General features: G+C 43.9%; 1 protein-coding gene across 1 annotated transcript; it reads left to right on the top strand.

Annotated features, from left to right (window-relative positions):
- Positions 1 to 885: 885 nt before the first annotated feature.
- cax2 (cation/H+ exchanger protein 2) lies at positions 886 to 19,326 on the top strand. Its single transcript, XM_071343601.1, has 20 exons — positions 886 to 1,041; positions 5,354 to 5,527; positions 5,687 to 5,793; positions 8,699 to 8,807; positions 8,986 to 9,102; positions 11,562 to 11,623; positions 12,035 to 12,199; positions 13,073 to 13,264; positions 13,505 to 13,604; positions 13,721 to 13,862; positions 15,496 to 15,679; positions 15,830 to 15,929; positions 16,142 to 16,266; positions 16,639 to 16,676; positions 16,821 to 16,933; positions 17,145 to 17,290; positions 17,442 to 17,536; positions 17,703 to 17,781; positions 18,161 to 18,269; positions 18,564 to 19,326. The coding sequence occupies exons 1-20, from the start codon at positions 990 to 992 to the stop codon at positions 18,635 to 18,637; spliced, it is 2,283 nt and encodes a 760-aa protein (XP_071199702.1). The 5' UTR covers positions 886 to 989; the 3' UTR covers positions 18,638 to 19,326.
- The last annotated feature ends 721 nt before the right edge of the window (positions 19,327 to 20,047 follow it).

Genomic DNA, 20,047 nt, shown 5'->3' with positions numbered 1-20,047 from the left:
CTGAGTGGCTGAGTTACAGTTTTGACTTAGATCTGCTTTAATATCTATGGCAAAACCTGAAAATGGTTGTCAAGCAATGATCAACAACCAATTTGATAGAGCCTAAAAGTTGTTTTAAAGAATAATGGGCAAATGTTGCACAATCCAGATGTGGAAATCTCTAAGAGACATAACTAGAAAGACTCACAGCTGTAATCGCTGTCAAAGATGAGTCTGAAATGTATTGACTCAGGGTTGACTTATGTATTTTTCATTAATTTTGTTCAAATGTTATATATATTTTTAATCCATTTTAATCCCAGTTTGTAACACAACCAAATGTGGAATAAGTAAAGGGGTGTGAATACTTTCTGGATGCACTGTAAATGGATCAGAATCAACATTTCATGTAGTGTACATATCACAGATAGGTGGTTATTGTTGTGCATCTCACTTGTCTCACAGTGCCAGACACCACACCATGACTAAACGGATGGGTACAAGGCCTCTCACAGGCTGTCAAATGCAAGCATAGGCTGTCTTTGAGACTTCCTCTGGTGAAAGGTTTTGAGAAGTTTGCGACACTGAGAGCACGCACACACGTACACACAAACGCTTTCTCTCTATGGCTATGAGCATGCGATGCTCATTTTCAGTTCAGTATTCACAGATGAGTGGAGATTGCTGTACGTCTTCCTTTGTAAATGTGTAAAGGATGCACATGAAAGCCCGATCGAGCGACCAAGAGATAGGTATGCATATGCCCACTCAAACTGTATTACGAGGAATGGGAAATTAATAGGAAAACCTTCCCAGTAAAGGTCTACATGCCTAGCCTACAACACAGCCTATATAGTGCAGCAATCACTACGTTTCCCACAATTCCATGTTGCCTAATCCGTGAGCGCAGAACTCTCGGCCGTCATACAACAAGGTTGAGCAAGAAGCGCGTGATGGAACCCATTACTATAACTGACTGAGAGACTGATTTGTCTCTCTCGAGCCCACACATGTCAATAGACACAGAGAGTCGACGGCGGAGATCACCCATCGACAGTCAAGGTGAGGCCGAGCTAAATAGCCTATTATTGATGTAGCTAGTGTTGTGCGATGCTAAACTTTTTTTAGGCTATGTAAACTAACACACCAGCCATATACTTCGTCTCGTCGATGTGCTTAAAAAAATATCTATGTCATATAATAAATAATCCTACCGCGAAATAATACCTACATGTTAATACATGCACATTAGGCTACAGTGTCATTTCAAGAAATTGAACAAAGGGAAAAGATAGGTGCATTGCCTATGCCTATCCTTTTTTTGATAATGACTGTGTTACTACTGAATAAATACATTATTCACTTAATCAAAATCTGAGAATAATCTGTGACGTATGATCACACGGAATACGCTACAGGTTAGGCCAAAAACGGCAGATGGCGATATTATCTGGTTTCATTTTACCATCCAAAGGCGTTGTATGCAGCCGGCAATACACTGCTATCCACCTTGGACCGGTTCCTACCTACAACGTTCTCCATTAAGGCTGCAAAGGCGTTGATTTCCTCCTGAATTAGATTTAATGGAGAGATGGTATTTTTGTTGTTGTTGAAAATATACATACTTTCTTTATGAAACACCATTTTCAACACCATGCAAATGATACTTCCTGGTGTCGCGCCCTGCGTTCAACTAGCGGTAAACAACAGATGGCTGCAAACAGATGGCGGCACGGGATATGCAACATCTGGGATTAGTGTTTGTAGGCATTAGCCACTTTAGCATGGTGGTGGAACATTGTGTTTCATAAAGAAAGTACGCATATTTTTCCAATTTTTTCGCCAGCCTTCTTGCCATTAAATATAGTTAAGGAGGAAATCGATGCCTTTGCAGCCCGAATGGAGGAAGAACCGTCCACTGGGATACGGGATTATTGCCTGCTGCATACAATGCAGACTGTAAAATGGAAATGACTCAATATCAACATCTGCCGGCCTTTGGGATAGCAAAAGGTGTGGTGATACTGATGGTTTGTAGGGACTGATGGTTTGTTTACATACCTGGTTAGAACTAACATAGCAGGTTAGGGGAGTTAACGTAGCAAATTAGTAGAACTAACAACGCAGCAAGTTAGGAGAATTAACATTGCAAGTTAGGAGAATTAGGTTAAGGTTAGGAAAAGGGTTTGGGTTAGATTTAAAATGCTAGTTGTCACCAACTGTTGTCCCTGATACGACAACTAGATGGAGCTGTAGGCCTACTTCATATAACGACAACCATAGAAACATAAACAAACCATCAGTCCCGACAAAACAATAGTATTATAACACTGTCACCAACACATGCTCGGACACTTGTCACGCAGGAATTTTTTCCTTGTGTCAAATGTTCTGCTCAGAATTTTAGAATTCATTGGCCTATAATACAGTTCACTTTTTTTTTTTTACATAACTAGATAGGTGATAACATTGTGGACTTTTTGCTTTTCCTCAACCCAATCATCCCCAGTCATATCCATAGAAATAGAATCTCATTCTAGTTATGTTCAGTCTCCTGAGCGGGAAAAGGTGCTGTCGTACCCTCTTCACGACTGTCTTGGTGTGTTTGGACCATGATACTTTGTTGGTGATGTGGACACCAAGGAACTTGAAACTCTCGATCCGCTCCACTACAGCCCCGTCGATGTTAATGGGGGCCTGTTCGGACCGCCTTTTCCTGTAATCCACAATCAGCTCCTTAGTCTTGCTCACATTGAGGGAGAGGTTGTTGTTCTGGCAACACACTGCCAGTTCTCTAACCTCCTCTCCTCCCTCTCATCGTTGTCGGTGATCAGGCCTACTGTTGTTGTGTCGCCAGCAAATGGAGTGATTGGTGTTTGGCCACGCTGTCGTGGGTGAACAGGGAGTACAGGAGGTGACTAAGCACACACCCCTGATGGGCACCAGTGTTGAGGATCAGCGTAGCAGATGTGTTGTTGCCTACCCTTACCACCTGGGTCACGGAAGTCCAGCCAGGATCCAGTTGCAGAGGGAGGTGTTTAGTCCCAGGGTCCTTAGCTTAGTGGTGAGCTTTGTGGGAACTATGGTGTTGAACGCTTGAGCTGTAGTCAATGAGCTGCATTCTCACGTAGGTGTTCCTTTTGTCAAGGTGGGAAAGGGCAGTGTTATTGTATGCTGTAGTGTTAAGATTTCCCTTCACTGGAATTAAGGGGCCTAGCCCGAACCATGAAAAACAGCCCCAGACCATTATTCCTCCTCCACCAAACTTTTACAGTTGGCACTATGCATTGGGGTAGGTAGAGTTCTCCTGGCAAAAAATACTAAGCGCACACTTCCAAGAACTAAACAAGTTGAAGTCGAGCAGTCATTTGAAAGAGTAAAAAAAATTCAGCGAGACTACTCGGGCGAAATCCATTAACGGCAAGATAATGAAATTCATTGCCCTTGACAATCAACCATTCTCTGTCGTGAATGATGTTGGCTTTTGCCGCCTGGCCCGAGCACCTCGAGCCACGGTACACACTACCAAGTAGGCGCAATTTTTCAGATGTTGCCCTACCGGAGTTACACAGTATTGTTGAAACGCACATCCATGAGCTACTTGCTATGGGCGTCACTGCTATTAGCTTCACGACTGACATTTGGACCAGCGATGTCAGCCTCATAAGCATGCTGAGTCTGACAGCACAGTGGGTCGATGAGGATTTTGTACTGAGGAAAGCCGTATTGCATGCTCCAGAATGTGCTGGTTCTCATACCGCTGCTGCCATTTCAATGGCATTTGAGAACATGTTTGAAATTTGGAAACATGAACACACTCCTAGCTCCATTCTAACAACTGACTCGAGAAATAAGCTCATCAACTACATCTGCAGCAGACGTGATACCCTCTGTCATGGCATTGAAACGCTTGCTCAACAAAACTGCCGACAGACCGTGGGGTTAAAACTTGAAAAAGTACTCTACAAGAGGCTGCGAACTAGCGATTTGGTGGCATTCTCTCTGAGCCACTTTACTGTGTCGCCACCTTGCTCGATGCTAGGTACAAGGACCACTACTTCGATGCAGACAAGAAACCGGGTTTACGTGAAATGTTACAGACACAGCTGGACAAGATGGAAACGGACACCCTGACAGTGCACACCGAGGAAGAGAGGCCACGGACAGACATAGCTGAAACTTCACTGCTTGACATGTATGATAAAACCTGGATGAGACTGAACAAATGAACAACGAAACAGGACAGCAAGTAAGTGAAAGAAATGGGTTTTGATTATGTTTTACTGGTAATGGGGACATGCGTAAATGCCAACAAAATAACTTTTTGGTCAGTGTGTGGTTAGGTTTTATTCAGGGTTACTACTCATTTTAGTCTAACAGGCATTGCTGTGTTTACGAAGTAGCTCTTTTTCCCCATGGACAAATAATGTCACTGAATGGTAGTGGGTACTGTAAGAACCGATTACCAGTAAGACACGTCTCACAAGTTTGATCTTTCAGTGTTAAGGACAGGAACTGCCCCTGTTTGTGGCTGGCGGCCTGCTAGTATCAACATTGGATAACGTCTGTCTGCCTCGTCTGGTTACAGGAATCATTAAATGTTTGTAACATGCAGTTGAAACTGTATGACCTTAAGGGACATTGAAGACATTTTGGCAGAAAGATGGGGAAGTTCAAGAACATAGTTTGTATTCATACTGGTAAAGGGAAGTGATACTAATCCTTCTGTATTTTACTCAAATCAAAGGTTATTGGTCATGTACACAGTTTAGCAGGTGTTACTGCAGGCGTACTGTGACTATGAAAAGCCTTGGTACAGAAAAACAAGTCAGCGGAACATTAGATCACACTTTGGCCTAAGTGCATTGCATGACTGCTTACCTGGATGAATAAAGGTTAAATAAATAGTGTAATGTATTGGGTCATAAAGTTTATTTGCCACCATCAAGCACATTCTGAAAATAACCGACCAGGCAGGCACGCCTGTCTTGTTTCCTGCAGATTTTTGTCTCCGTGAACAAGCCCAGCTTATGTCTGTCTGTGCCCATCTGTCTGTGGCTGTGTGTGTCTGTCTGTGGGAGGTGGTAGTAATTAGAAACAACAGCTCTTGTTATAGCCAGTATACAGTGCAGACGAAGACACACTTCAGACTTAGTTATGACCAGCACGAGTGTGTTCTAACTTAAATCACATGCCTCTCCTCCTCTCCCAGACATGAAGTACAGGGCATTGTCTCTGACCTACGGTCTTAGCATGTCTCTCAAGTTCCACCAGAACACCACACGCTAGACCAGTGTTTACCAAACACTTTGGGTCATGGCCAGAACCTCTTGTGCCATTGCTTACATCTCCTCTCCTCGTCCACTCCCTGCAGATTCTCCATGGGACCAAGATCACCGGGGGGGGCACCTCCACGGGCCAATGTGTGACCGGCTGTGTGTGGCCAGCCTGCACTCCGAGCTGAGGGATGCCTGCACCACCTCGCTTTCCCCCTCCCTCCTCCCCGGACCAGGTGTCTACACGCCAAAATGTCCGTCCACACACACACGTGAGTACAAGGTCCAGTCACATTTTGGTACTATAGCACTAGGAGAAGAGAGGGCGCTAAGGGTTGAAATGGAACCGGGCCAGAGATGAACTTTTGGTTGTTATTATTAACCTCATTAGAGTTTGATTGTAACATGATTGAATACATCTCACCCTTCAGGACTCAGCGCCCATGCCTCTGATGATGTATGGGAGGATGCCACCAACAAGACCACTATCAGAGCAGAGAACGAAGTGGAGGCCAACAAACTAGCCAACAACTACAGGGTATAGTACAGTATAGTATATGAAGCAGAATAAACAACATTGCAGATGACTGAAAGATGTTGATCCATCCCAGGGATGCAGCACACAATCATACAAATTCACAATACTTACAATTTCAACACAATAAAAACATACCATACCAAGGAATTTAAGAAAAGTCACTAACATAACACGTTCCTGAAAAACAAACACATTCCTCAGTCAAAACGTAATCAACCAACTGTCTGAAATGTCCTAGCGACACCAAAACATCCAACTTTGTAGAATTCTAGAGATCATTCCACAAGGTGCAAAATTAACTAAACGCAGATCTACCTAACTCAATGCTGACCAAAAGGATCTCCAGAGTTGGCCATCCCTGTGATCCGGTCTGGTGACTCGTATGTCTGTAATTTAACAGTGATGTAAGGTATGGCAGAAGTTTGCACGAGGGCTTTATAAACTAAAATAGAGCAGTGCATTGATCTACAAGACTTTAGAAAATGCATACAGAATGCAGTGTACTGAACCTATCACCGGTAATAAAGCATAGTGCACTATAATAAACTGTGTCCATTGGCTTCAATACAGTGGCAGCTGCATTCATATACCGTGCATTCGGAAAGTATTCAGACCCCTTGACTTTTTCCATGTTTTGTTATGTTATAGCCTTATTCTAAAATGGATTTTGAAAAAATGAAATACCTTACTTACATAAGATTTCAGACCCTTTGTTATGAGACTTGAAATTGAGCTCAGGTGCATCCTGTTTCCATTGATCATCCTGAGATGTTTCTACAACTTGTTTGGAGTCCACCTGTGGTAAATTCAATTGATTGGACATGATTTGGAAAGGCACACACCTGTCTATATAAGGTCCCACAGTTGACAGAGCATGTCAGAGCAAAAACCAAGCCATGAGGTTGAAGGAATTGTCCGTAGAGCTCCGAGACAGGATTATGTAGAGGCACAGATCTGGGGAAGGGTACCAAAAATGTCTGCAGCATTGAAGGGCCCCAAAAACACAGTGGCTTCCATCACTCTTAAATGGAAGAAGTTTGGAACCACCAACACTCTTCCTAGAGCTGGCCGCCGGGCCAAAGTGAGCAATCTTGGGGGAGAAGGTCCTTGGTCAGGGAGGTGACCAAGAACCCGATGGTCACTCTGACTGAGCCTCCAGAGTTCCTCTGTGGAGATGGGAGAACCTTCCAGAAGGACATCCATCTCTGCCGCACTCCACCAATCAGGCCTTTATGGTAGAGTGGCCAGACTGAAGCCACCCCTCAGTAAAAGGCACATGGAGTTTGGAGTTTGCCAAAAGGCACCTAAAGACTCTCATACCATGAGAAACAAGATTCTCTGGTCTGATGAAACCAAGCTTGAACTCTTTAGCCTGAATGCCAAGCGTCACGTCTGGAGGAAACCTGGCACCATCCAAACGGTGAAGCATGGTGGTGGCAGCATCATGCTGTGGGGATGTTTTTCACAGGCAAAGACTGGGAGACTAGTCAGGATCGAGGGAAAGATAAACGGAGCAAAGTACCGAAAGATCCTTGATGAAAACCTGTTCCAGACCGCTCATGACCTCAGACTGGGGCGAAGTTTATCTTCCAAAAAGACAACAACCCTAAGCACACAGCCAGGAAAACGCAGGAGTTGCTTCAGGACTGAATGTCCTTGAGTGGCCCATCCAGAGCCCTGAAAATAGCAGCGCAGCGACGCTCCCCATCCAACCTGACAGAGCTTGAGAGGATCTGCAGAGAAGAATGGGAGAAACTCCCCAAATACAGGTGTGCCAAGCTTGTAGTGTCATACCCAAGAAGACTCTAGGCTCTAATCGCTGCCAAAGGTGCTTCAACAAAGTACTGAGTAAAGGGTCTGAATACTTATGTACCTGTAATAATTAAGGATTTTTTTGTTGTTTATTTTTATTTACTATTTTCTCCCCAATTTTATGATATCCAATTGGTAGTTACAGTCTTGTCCCATCGCTCCAACTCTCGTTCGGTCGAGAGCCTTGCGTCCTCTGAAACACGACCCTGCCAAGCCGCACTGCTTCTTGACACTGCTTGCTTAACCCAGAAGCCAGTCACACCAATGTGTCGGAGGAAACACCATACAACTGGTGACCGTGTCATTGTGCATGTGCCCGGCTCGCCACAGGAGTCGCTAGAGTGCGATGGGACAAGGACATCCCGACACAGCCCGGGCTCGTACCGGCCAAGTACATTTTTTTGTTTGTTTTTTTGTTTTAATGAATTTGCCAAAATTTCTAAAAACCTGTTTTTGCTTTGTCATGGGTTATTGTGTGTAGATTGATGGGGAAAAAACAATTTAATCAATTTTATAATAAGTCTGTAACGTAACAAAATGTGAAAAAAGTTAAGGGGTCTGAATACTTTCTGAATGCACTGTATATAAAGTGTAATATTGGGACGCAAACTCAACATTTAAACTGACATGGTACAGGTGTCTTCTTTTTTTAAGCCCATGACCATGTTTGTGAGGCGTATACTTTTGTTTCAAAGTAGATTTGTTTAAGACTACCAAGAAACACTGTGACCCTGATTTAGCCCACTGCAGTAAAATGTTAACATGGTTAAAACTATAATTTTGATATCATGGTCATTCCTTGCATCCATAGCTCTGTCGTTGAATTTGAGAGTTGTTACATTTCTCCATCCTTATCCCCCGCTTTTTACTGAAATAGTGTTGGGGAGATCATTGTTTTAACTGCTGATTTGCCACTGTACGCAGGGTGTCTAGCACATCACAAGTAGAGTTGTTGAAATGAAAATAAATATTCACTAAATCTGAAGTTAGAAAGTATGTTTTGTACAGTACAGGTTCAAATGAACTGTAAATCATGTGTGCACATTTACTCTCTCGTTGTGTGTGTGTGCGCGTGCGTGCGTGCGTGTTTTAGTTTGGATTTAGGAAGTGGAAGAGTCATGTGACGGAGCGTCCCTTTGAGGACAGGTCGGATGTGGTCAAGGAGCTCTATTCAGAGCTCAATGTCATCAAACCACACACAGGTGAGTGTTTGTGTGTGTTTTTGTGTATTTGTGCTTGTAAGGAGGAAAAGTAGTCAACTCTATAGATGTCACTGTGATACTCAGTACAAACCCTGAAGTCCTCAATCATGGCTTGCTGTGAATAGGACTACATGGCGTCATCACTAATTTCTCTCTGTCTGTGTCTGTGTGATGTTAGGTCATCTGATCACCTGTGGAAATGTGGTGTATGTGTTGTTGTTTGGCTGGTGGGTGTCTCTGGGCTACTTCCTGGTCAGCATACTGATGTTCATCACCATCATTGAAGTACCATATGGTATGGATATCCTTTAGCAGTACTTACTGTCTATCCTTTGGCAGTACTGTGTTATCAATTTGTTTTGCCACATGCGCCGAATACAACAGGTGTAGACCTTACAGTGAAATGCTTACTTACAAGCCCTTAACCAACAATGTTTTAAGAAGTTTTAAGAAAAAATAGATAAGTCCAAAAAATAGAAAATTAAAGTAACAAATAATTAAACAGCAGCAGTAAAATAACAACAGCGAGGCTATATACAGGGGGTACGGGTAGAGTCAATGTGCGGGGGCAACGGTTAGTCGAGGTAATTGAGGTATTATGTACATGTAGGTAGAGTTAAAATGACTATGCATAGATAAATAACAGCGAGTGGCAGCAGCGTAAAAGAGTGGTCTGGGTAGCCCTTTGATTAGCTGTTCAGGAGTCTTATGGCTTGGGGGTAGAAGCTGTTAATAAGCCTTTTGGACCTAGACTTGGAGCTGCGGTACCGCAGCGAAAAGTGTATGATTAGGGTGGCTGGAGACTTTTACAATTTTTAGGGCCTTCCTCTGACACCGCCTGGTATAGAGGTCTTGGATGGCAGGAAGCTTTCCCCCGGTGATGTACTGGGTCGTACGCACTACCCTCTGTAGTGCCTTGCGGTCGACGGCTGAGCAGTTGCCATACCAGGCAGTGATGCAACCAGTCAGGATGCTCTCGATGGTGCAGCTGTAGAACCTTTTGAGGATCTGAGGACCCATGCCAAATCTTTTCAGTCTGCTGAGGGGGAATAGACTTTGTCGTGCCCTCTTCACGACTGTCTTAGTGTGTTTGGACCATGATTGTTTGTTGGTGATGTGGACACCAAGGAACTTGAAGCTCTCTACCTGCTCCACTACAGCCCCGTCGATGAGAATGGGGGCGTGCTCGGTCCTCCTTTTCCTGTAGTCCACAATCATCTCCTTTGTCTTGATCACGTTGAGGGAGAGGTTGTTGTCCTGGTACCACACGGCCAGGTCTCTGACCTCCTCCCTGTAGGCTGTCTCATCATTGTCGGTGATCAGGCCTACCGCTGTTGTCATCTGCAAACTTGATGGTGTTGGAGTTGTGCCTGGCCATGCAGTCATGGGTGAACAGGAGGGGACTGAGCACGCACCCCTGAGCGGCCCCCATGTTGAGGATCAGCGTGGCGGATGTGTTGTTACCTACCCTTACCACCTGGGGGGGCCAGTCAGGAAGTCCAGGATCCAGTTGCATAGGGAGGTGTTTAGTCCCAGGGTCCTTAGCTTAGTGATGAGCTTTGAGGGCACTATGGTGTTGACTACAGCTCAACGTTCAATGAATAGCATTCTCACATAGGTGTTCCTTTTCTCCATGTGGGACAGGGCAGTGTTGAGTGCAATAGAGATTGCATCATCTATGTATCTCATGGGGCGGTATGCAAATTGGAGTGGGTTTCTGGGATAATGGTGTTGCTGTGAGCCATGACCAGCCTTTCAAAGCACTTCATGGCTACAGACGTGAGTGCTCGGGTCGGTAGTCATTTAGGCAGGTTACCTTAGTGTTCTTGGGCACAGGGACTATGGGAGGCTGCTTGAAACATGTTGGTATTAGGTATGTTGGTATTGGGTGTAAAATGTCAGTGAAGACACTTGCCAGCTGGTTCGCGCATGCTCGGAGTACACGTACTGGTAACCCATCCGGCACTGCGGCCTTGTGAATGTTGACCTGTTTAAAGATCTTACTCACATCGGAGAGTGTGATCACACAGTCATCCAGAACAGCTGATGCTCTCATACATGTTTCAGTGTTACTTTCCTCGAAGCAAGCATAGAAGTAATTTAGCTCGTCTGGTCGGCTCGTGTCACTGGGCAGCTCACGGCTGTGCTTCCCTTTGTAGCCTTAGATTTCGTGCACCAGCTGTTGTTTACAAACATAGACCCCCACCCCTTGTCTTACCAGAGGCCATTATTCTATCCTGCCGAAAAAGCTTAAAACCCGCCAGCTGTATGTTATTCATGTCGTCGTTCAGCCACGACTCAGTGAAACATAAGATATTACAGTTTTTAATGTTCCGTTGATACATGCTCATAGCCCGTATATTTTATTATCCAATGATTGTACGTCTAAAGTAAATCCTTCCCGTCCGACTCATCAAAGAAAAAGTATTCCTCCAGAACGGGGTGAGTAATCGATGTCCTGATATCTAGAAGCTCTTTTCAGTCATAAGACATGGTGGCAGAAACATTATGTACAAAATAAGTTACAAATAACGTGAAAAAACACACAATTGCACAATTGGTTAGGGAATCATAAAACGGCAGCCATCTCCTCCGGCACCATTATTTTCGATAATTATTATAATTGGTGGACTCCAATCTGAGATGAAACCTTTGTATCTTGTGGAGGGAGGGATTATCACATACTGCCATCCTAACATATGATTCCTTTAGATATGATTGAGTCTCTCGCTCTCTCTCCCTTTCTGCTTTTAGGGAAGATGTGCTGGAAGTTGTCTTGGTATTTCTTATGGCCATTTGGGAAGTCCATACAGGAGGTACAGTAATAAGTGTTTTGTCCATCACATTGCTTCCACTGGAAAAGATCAGTTTAGAGGAAGTCAGTTAAAACTGTTAAGATTCGCCACATCTGTTTCAGCTCCTGTCTTCACTTCCTGTCTGTTTGTCTGTGGTGGCTGGGTAGCAGAAGTCCCTGTTTCCTTTCCCCATCACAAGCCATTCACCTCATAACACCCACTTCATCTGACTGGTCATTAAAGGCAAATGTCCACAACAATCATGTAGACTTAAAGGTCTATGTTATTGAAGCATATAAAATAGCTAGAATACAGCTAGATTGTTGAACATGTGATGACTTATAGGGCAAAGATTAGACAGACAGACAGACAATGTCCTCTAAGAGAATGAATGTTGTGTCTGGGCTAAACTCTCCTGTGTTCCCCCTCTAGTTGGGAGGAGGTGTAGGGAGGTGCTGTGGGAGGTTCCCCCACTGTGAGGCCATCCCAGAGGATGTGGAGGACAATGAGGACGCTTCTCCCATCCTCCTGCCATCACCCACTGAAGAGCCCATCCCAGACCTGCTACAGGGGCCACCGCAGCACAAGCCCTACTGGGTAAGAGTCTAATGTGTGATGTGGGGGCTTATATACAGTTGCGGACAAATATATTGACACCTTGCACTTTTCTTAAATAATTCCCAATTTCTACTAAAATAAAATATAACAAACTTTTGGTCACCACACCTTGTTATTGGATTTTCAACATTGCAGAACCAATTTTATTTTTCTGAACTTAAGTTTACACATTTGATTTAGAAAATAAAGACAAATGGCATGGACAATAGTATTGGCACACCGGCGCTAGTACTTGGTGGCGCAGCCTTTGGCCAAGATAACTGCGGAGACAAACGCTTCTTGTAGTCGTCAATGAGCTTGCTGTACCTTTCTGCTAACCTTTCATGTTTGTTTACTTTTTCTTTACGCACACATTTTTTTGTGGTCACCCTCCCTTCACATTTCCCACTGTCAATTGTGAATGATAATTATTCAAACTTTACTGGTGAAACGTCCATGCAGCACCTCTATACAGTAGCATAGCCTACCTGTGTTTAGTTTCAATCAAAGCAGGTATTTTGCCTGGTGGCCCTTCGCACAATCATCCTAAAATCTCATAAGAATTGAGATGGTGTTTTTTTGTCTTAGGGTAACTTTATACTATGCTATTATATTCGGCTCTGTTATGTAGAATGCTATCATTGTGTGATATTGCAGACATTGATTCAGCTTTGATCTAACTTTATTAAACGAGCACCATTCGCCATGAGTAGTCTGTTATCTACGAGTAGAGCAGCGATTGTGCGTAAAGTAGAGTGTCATGCGCAGAAGTTTCGAGACCTTTAGCTGTCGGGAAGAGGGTTCCAGAAAGGTTGGATCTGCAGCCACTCCGTGTGATTTATACCTTCTATCTGTCTTCTCTATCCTGTGTAGCATCGTGTGAGCACGTATGTGTGGCTGCTGTTGGGTTATCCTTTGCTGGTTGTGGTTCACTCCCTGGCCTGCCTGATCTCCTGGCTGCTGGTGTTCACCATTCCCGTGGCCAAGATGAATGCCCGGACCCTGGCCTCCATCCTTCTCATGCCCCCTGAGAACCTGTCTGTCTCCACCTGCTCAAAGAGGAAGGTAGGGGCAGGGCAGGCAGACAGGGCGCTGATAATTTAAGAATTTAAGCCAGGTATAGCCAGATCTCCTCCTTGGGAGCTGGCTATGCAGGCTTTTGTTCCAACCCTGCTGTAACACACATGTTTTAGAAAATCGAAGGCCTTGGTGAGCAGCTGGTAAAATGAATAAGATTTTCTAGATGAGGTCTCAGTAAAGAAGCCATGTATTATTACTAACTGTAATATCCTGTATGACTTCCAGCCTCAGGGTTGTGAGACTCGAGCGCTGCTGTGCTGCTACCACGCGGTCAACTGGTATTACTACAAATACACTGTGGATGGGATCAATGTGTTCGCTGTCAGTATCCTTTATCACAAGGCCTATAGTGTTGGGGCCAAAAGGACTAGGCCGGCGTTGTTTTTGGACCAGTCATTTGATTTACATTTTACATGTTGAATTCCTTAGCCCCTTCATCAGACCTCCTTCCCCTGGTGATAGTGTCCCTGGTGATTGGCTATGTAGATAAAGGAAACCAGTTTGCCAGCTCTGAGGTCAAGTTTGCCACAGCAGTCGGCTCCATCATTCCTCTGTCCTACTACATCGGCATGGGCATCGCCAGGTCAGCACACGCACTCACACACAAATACTGTAGGGGAGAGTGGGGTATGTTGAGCCACCCTTGTTTCTAGGAAACCATACACAAAATTAACAATTTGACCAAATATTTGGGAAGAGGTCATCATTTCATGGAGTCTGTGAAGGAAGAAACCACATGGAAAAAGTGGTAAACAGTTGCGTCCAAAAGAACTGATTTTCACCAAGTCAAATTAATTTATTGTGTTAAGGTGTCGTGATGCTTGTATATAAACAAAAGTAGAGATTGTTCTATACATCAGTTGGTGTCTCTTTAAGCGTCCATATAATGTCCTAAACCTAGCATGAAGGTACATCCTTGTAGCTGTGTGGGCTAATAGTAAAAATGTTTGCCTTGGGGGTAAGTTGAGCCAATGGCAAGTTGAGCCAATGTAAGTGTTTTCTTCCCAGGTGTAATCCAAGTCATTATCACTGGGATATGAGGTAACAACAGGGCCTATGTTTAAAGTGTACAAAAAAGTACAAATTGTTTGTTAGGCGTTAAGCCTGTGTTAAAAGATGCTTAATAACCATATCAGTGCCGAGACCCCAGCAGAAATGGTCTTTTCATTTATCTAACTTTCTATTATCTGCATGTCCAGCCCTTATATTTAGCCTCACAGTGAAGTGTTTTACAGGACGACCAGAGCTACAAGTACAACACAACACAATTTGATATGAAACAGTTGCATTCATGAGTTATATTGACAAATGAGTGCTGCAAGTACAGCAATAGAATATACAACTAGTCAGTGACATCTCTGGAGTTTGTGACAGCAACTATGTGAGCTTATTACAGTATATGTCCTGGGATTTCCTGTGATCTTCTATGTAGAAGAACCCCTCACCTTCTAACGACTCTTGTGAGCAAAACATGTTACCTGTTTGTGAGTCTCAGCTTTTCATGGTTAGCTTTTAATAGTTTGTAGCTCAACCCATTCACTCTACAGAGGTTTTTGTAAAAAGACCTGGCCCCGCTCTAGCTCAGCCCCCATTAATGGTCGGTATCTACGGATGCAGAGGAAATTGATTGATCCAATGGTACAACCCATAAGTATGTATGTAGCTCATACACACTATGTTTAAAAGGTAAGGCAAAAGGTAAGTCCAAAACGCGCCGGTGTTACAGTGGGACTCATTGGGTTAAAATGATTCAAAGACAAAAAAGCTATTTTGATTGTGTTGAATGGTGTTTGGGAAATTAGGATATACATGGTTTTAAAAAGGCAGTGATAATATTTCATTCGGTACAGAAATGTGTAGCTGGCAATACCCGGGGTAAATTGTGCCAAGAGACAACTTTTTTTGGACAAGCTATGTTTTCAAAACTAATGTTTACATGAATTCTGATTTATTTCCAGGGATACACAGCATCCTGACAGATATCTTTGTTAGAATGGATACTATATTTCCCTTGACAGATTTATGCTGAATGAAGAAAATGGCTCTTCTTACCCCACTCTCCCCTACATATTCCCATAAACAAACATGGATACAGTACATGTATACTTGAGGAGCAAACATGACTAGGAATACTTGTATTACCCTTTATTTTAAACCTGAATAAAAACAAAGCCACAACAAAGTCATATGAACAATGCCCCTTATCCCTTCTGCAGTATCTCTGCCCAGAGCAACTTTGCGGTGGGGGCGGTGGTGAATGCGACCTTTGGCTCCATCACAGAGATGACCTTCTATATCACGGCCCTGCTGAGGGGTCACCGCGCTGGTAATGCCTGTCTGCAGGAGATCGTTAAATCTGCCCTCACCGGCACACTGCTGGGCTGCATCCTCTTCATCCCTGTGAGTCTCTCTCACACACACACACACACACACACACACACACACACACACACACACACACACTGAAATGTAATACGTCTCTTTTTCCTTCCTCGTTTTTGCGTACTCCCCCAACCACCCACTCTTGCTCACTCTTTCTTACCTTTCTAGGGGATCTGTATGATCATAGGAGGGCTGAGACACAGGGAGCAGAGGTTTAACAGTCGTTCAGCTGGGGTCAGTTCTGCCTTGCTCTTCATCTCTGTGGGAGGTGAGTCCAGACCTCCTCACCACCAACTCCTCCCTTCGTCCTTACTCCTCACCCCGTATCCAAGACCTTCAACTCTAAACCACAACTCACCTCTAACCCCTAACTCCGTTCTCACCCCGTACCCAAGACCCTCAATTCTAAACCTAATCCCCACATATCCTCAAAAAGGTTTTATTCCCCTGGCTTACCCTCTCCTCATCCTGTCTCTGTAGGTGTGTTTGCCCCCACACTGTTCTCTAAGGCGTATGGGAACCTGGTGTGTGACAACTGCACCAATTCCACAGGGGGCAACACCACCAGCGGGTCCTTCGTCTGCCGCAACTGTCACTACGACCTGGTCAGTAACGCTTAGTCATGCTCAATCATTAACGGACACATGGTCAAACTGTAACATTCAATCATCAACGGACACATGGTCAAACTGTAACATTCAATCATTAACGGACACAGGGTCAAACTGTAACATTCAATCATTAACGGACACATGGTCAAACTGTAACATTCAATCATCAACGGACACATGGTCAAACTGTAACATTCAATCATTAACGGACACATGGTCAAACTGTAACATTCAATCATCAACGGACACATGGTCAAACTGTAACATTCAATCATTAACGGACACACTCTTCTGTATAGTACTGTAGCAGACAGTCATGTGGCACTGAGTATTTCACCTGATGATATATTGTCATCTTACCAACAGAGTGAGAACAACTACACCTTGTTCCACAGCCACATCCAGTGAGTGTTGAGAGGTTCTGCTCCAAATTATTAGTACTTTTTTTGTAACTCAATGATCTGAGTGAATATTTAAAAAATCGATACTTTTGTAAAGAATTGTAATACTCATCTTTATTTGTGTGTGTATTTGTGTGTGTGTCTCAGGCCACTGGTGTACACGGTCTCCTTCCTTCTGCCTGTTGCTTACATCATTGGTTTAATCTTCACACTGAAGACACATTCACACATCTACGACATTCACGTTGGCGAGGGACAGGGTAAGGGTAAAATACACACACACACACACACACACAGTTATAAACTGTATAAGTAACAGCCATCCATGTGTGTGTGTGTGTGTGTGTGTGTGTGTGTGTGTGTGTGTGTGTGTGTGTGTGTGTGTGTGTGTGTGTGTGTGTGTGTGTGTGTGTGTGTGTGTGTGTGTGTGTGTGTGTGTGTGTGTGTGTGTGTGTGTGTGTGTGTCTGCAGTGACCGGTCACCATGGTGCAGTTGTCCACTGGTCTCGGTGGAGAGCTCTGGCCATCCTCATCATAGCCACTCTACTGATGTCAGCCTGCGCTGATGTCACCACTGAACACATCCAGCCCATACTGAGTCAGCCCAATATCTCACAGGTACTGTATATATATACACACACACACACACACACACACACACACACACACACACACACACACACACACACACGGTTGTCTTGTCATCATGATGATCTCCCTATCGCTCCCTCTCCTCTCGACCCTCACTCTCCCTCTCGTTGTTCATCAGTACTTCATAGGAGTAACGGTGCTGGCCATGGTACCTGAGATCCCAGAGATTGTCAACGGGATCCAGTTTGCCCTTCAGAACAACATCAGTCTGAGGTGGGTCCTCACTAACAGAGGTCACGAACAGTTGTTTTTCCTAACCACATGATCTGACGGGGTAGAAACTGCAATGGTGACCTGTTGGTTAGCAGGAATTCTCTGACTGAAACAAGTGTTTAATGGGGAGTGACTGACTGCTCCTCTGTTGTGTTGATTTTCTCAGCCTGGAGGTGGGCAGCTGCATCGCTGTACAGGTCTGCATGCTCCAGATCCCCCTGCTTGTTTTATTCAACGCCTTCTACGTAAGACACTACCCCTTGACTGTACCTATCACTAGATAACTAATCAATAATATAAGTCCAGTTGAGAAAGGAAACAGCATGCAGCAGGATGTGTGAGCAGAACCTGGTCAGCTTAAATGGAGCTCCAACTCAGGTAGGCGTGATTGTTACTAAAGTAGCATCCAATTGGTGCACTCTCAGCTGATGTCAGCTAAGGCGGGCACTCGGATTCCCTTTCTGAATTGGCTTCGCTTAAATATTCATGGATGGATTACATTTTTTCATTTGATTTGTCAACTCACCCAAAGACCATAGTTATACCATGGGAGACTATAGAAAATAAGTATGTTGATGGTAAAAACAGACAAGTCATTTCCTGTTTGTGTGTGTGTTATGACAGGATGTCGGCTTTGTGCTAATATTCTGTGACCTGCATCTGTGGGCCAGCATCTTCAGCGTGGTCCTCGTCAACTACATCTTCATGGATGGCAAATCGGACTACTTCCAAGGTAAGGCGTGACTGGAGGGTTTGCCTCAGAGCGATCCATCCCAACCTGTATGCCTGACTGTTTCTGCATCAGCCAACGTGGCATTGTAAACAACAGTGTTGTTCAATGCAGAAACGGTCAGCTACACTGTACACAGGCTAGGGTAATCAATTAACACGTTGAAATGATCATTGATCCAACCAAATCATCCTTGTCCATCTGTTGCCGGTCATTGTAGGATATTGATTATTTGAGCATGAGAGAACTGCCCTCTAGTGGATTAAGTGTTTATCTGGACTGTTTTCCTCTTGTCAGGCACTTCTCTGGTGGTGGTCTACCTCATCCTCCTGGCATCGTACTTCTTCGCTCCATCGCCAGCTGGCTGCTGAGGGACTAATCTGAGCATCATCTTGTTACCTTTTACATCAGACTAAGTTGCATTCAAGTTTTTATTTTATTTTATTTTTTACTTCTTAGTTACCATATTTATGTAATTGAATATGGTGTGCAGACTGCTAGACAACATCTAGATTTCTCTGGACTGCGGTTCAAAAAACATTCTAACAGTTGGTGATGAACACTGTAGCGTCAGCCCAGTCTCACAACTCCAGCTAACAAAATATATACTGTAATCCTCCTGTTCCACGCTACATTTAGTCACTCATCTGATTCTGGCAAATCAGAATCTACATATTTTCTTAGAACCACTTCTCTGAATTTACTGATTTTACGCACCAACCAAACCTTAGTACTGTACTCCCTTGCTGTTTAATATTATTGCTTTTAAAACCATCACTGAGAATGTTCAATAGAAGCTATGCAAACTGGAGGACAACATTCAACTGTCAGAGCTATGATTAGTCGGTGTACAGTTTGGTAAACTTTACACTGGACCTCTCTCCCTGGCTTAGGTTTGTTTTTATTTTTGTACTTGTTTGAAAACCACTAGGGTGTTTTCAGCAGCCTCTGTAAAGAAGGTATTTTTGTACATTTAAAACATGTTTAGAAGACGTCAAACTTATTTTGTCAATGCAAAAAGTATTTTAATGCAAAGGAATAAATACATTTAATAGCCAAATGTGTGGGTGTTTAACGAGCCACAGTTGCTTTGACGATAAATCATTCTGAAAGACCTTAAGGATTTGAAAATGTCAAAGTGCCTATCCAGACTTCCAGATCACTATGGTTAATGGAACCTTTTTGAAACGTCAGCCACTTCACTTGTCAAAGTCTGTCATCCACCCGACCCAAGCATGACAATTATCCAAGTTGGACTTTTTCCTGCATTACAGAATGTATTTTTTGCAATCAGATTAATAAAGCACTTTTGTGGGGAAAACTCAATCGGAGTGGCTGGGCCTGGCACCCATGGCTGCACCCCAGCCCAGTCATGTTAAATCTATAGATTAGGGCCTAATGATTTTTTCAATTCACTGATTTCCTTATGAACTCATAGTTTATTGTTGTGTACATTTTTCAGAACGCTTTAAATCTAGACAGAAATACTTAAGTTTCATCAGCTGTCCGGGTAGCTGGTCTCAGACAATCCTGCTGGTGAAGAAGACAGGCATTGAAGTCCTGGGCTGGCGTGGTTACACGTGGACAGCGGTTGTGAGGTCGGTCGAACGTACTGCCAAATTCTCAAACTACGTGAGGCGGCTTATGGTAGAGAAATTAACATTCAATTAAATTCTGTCAACAGCTCTGGTGGACATTTCTACAGTCAGCATGCCAATTGCACACTCCCTCAATTTGAGACATCTGAGCATTGTGTTGTGACAAAATTGCACATTTTAGAG

The sequence above is a fragment of the Salvelinus alpinus genome, chromosome 15 (genome assembly GCF_045679555.1).
Source record: "Salvelinus alpinus chromosome 15, SLU_Salpinus.1, whole genome shotgun sequence".
Classification (NCBI taxonomy): Eukaryota; Metazoa; Chordata; class Actinopteri; order Salmoniformes; family Salmonidae; genus Salvelinus; species Salvelinus alpinus.
Note: the sequence above shows the minus strand (reverse complement) of the source record. Positions and strands in the feature narration are given on the sequence as shown.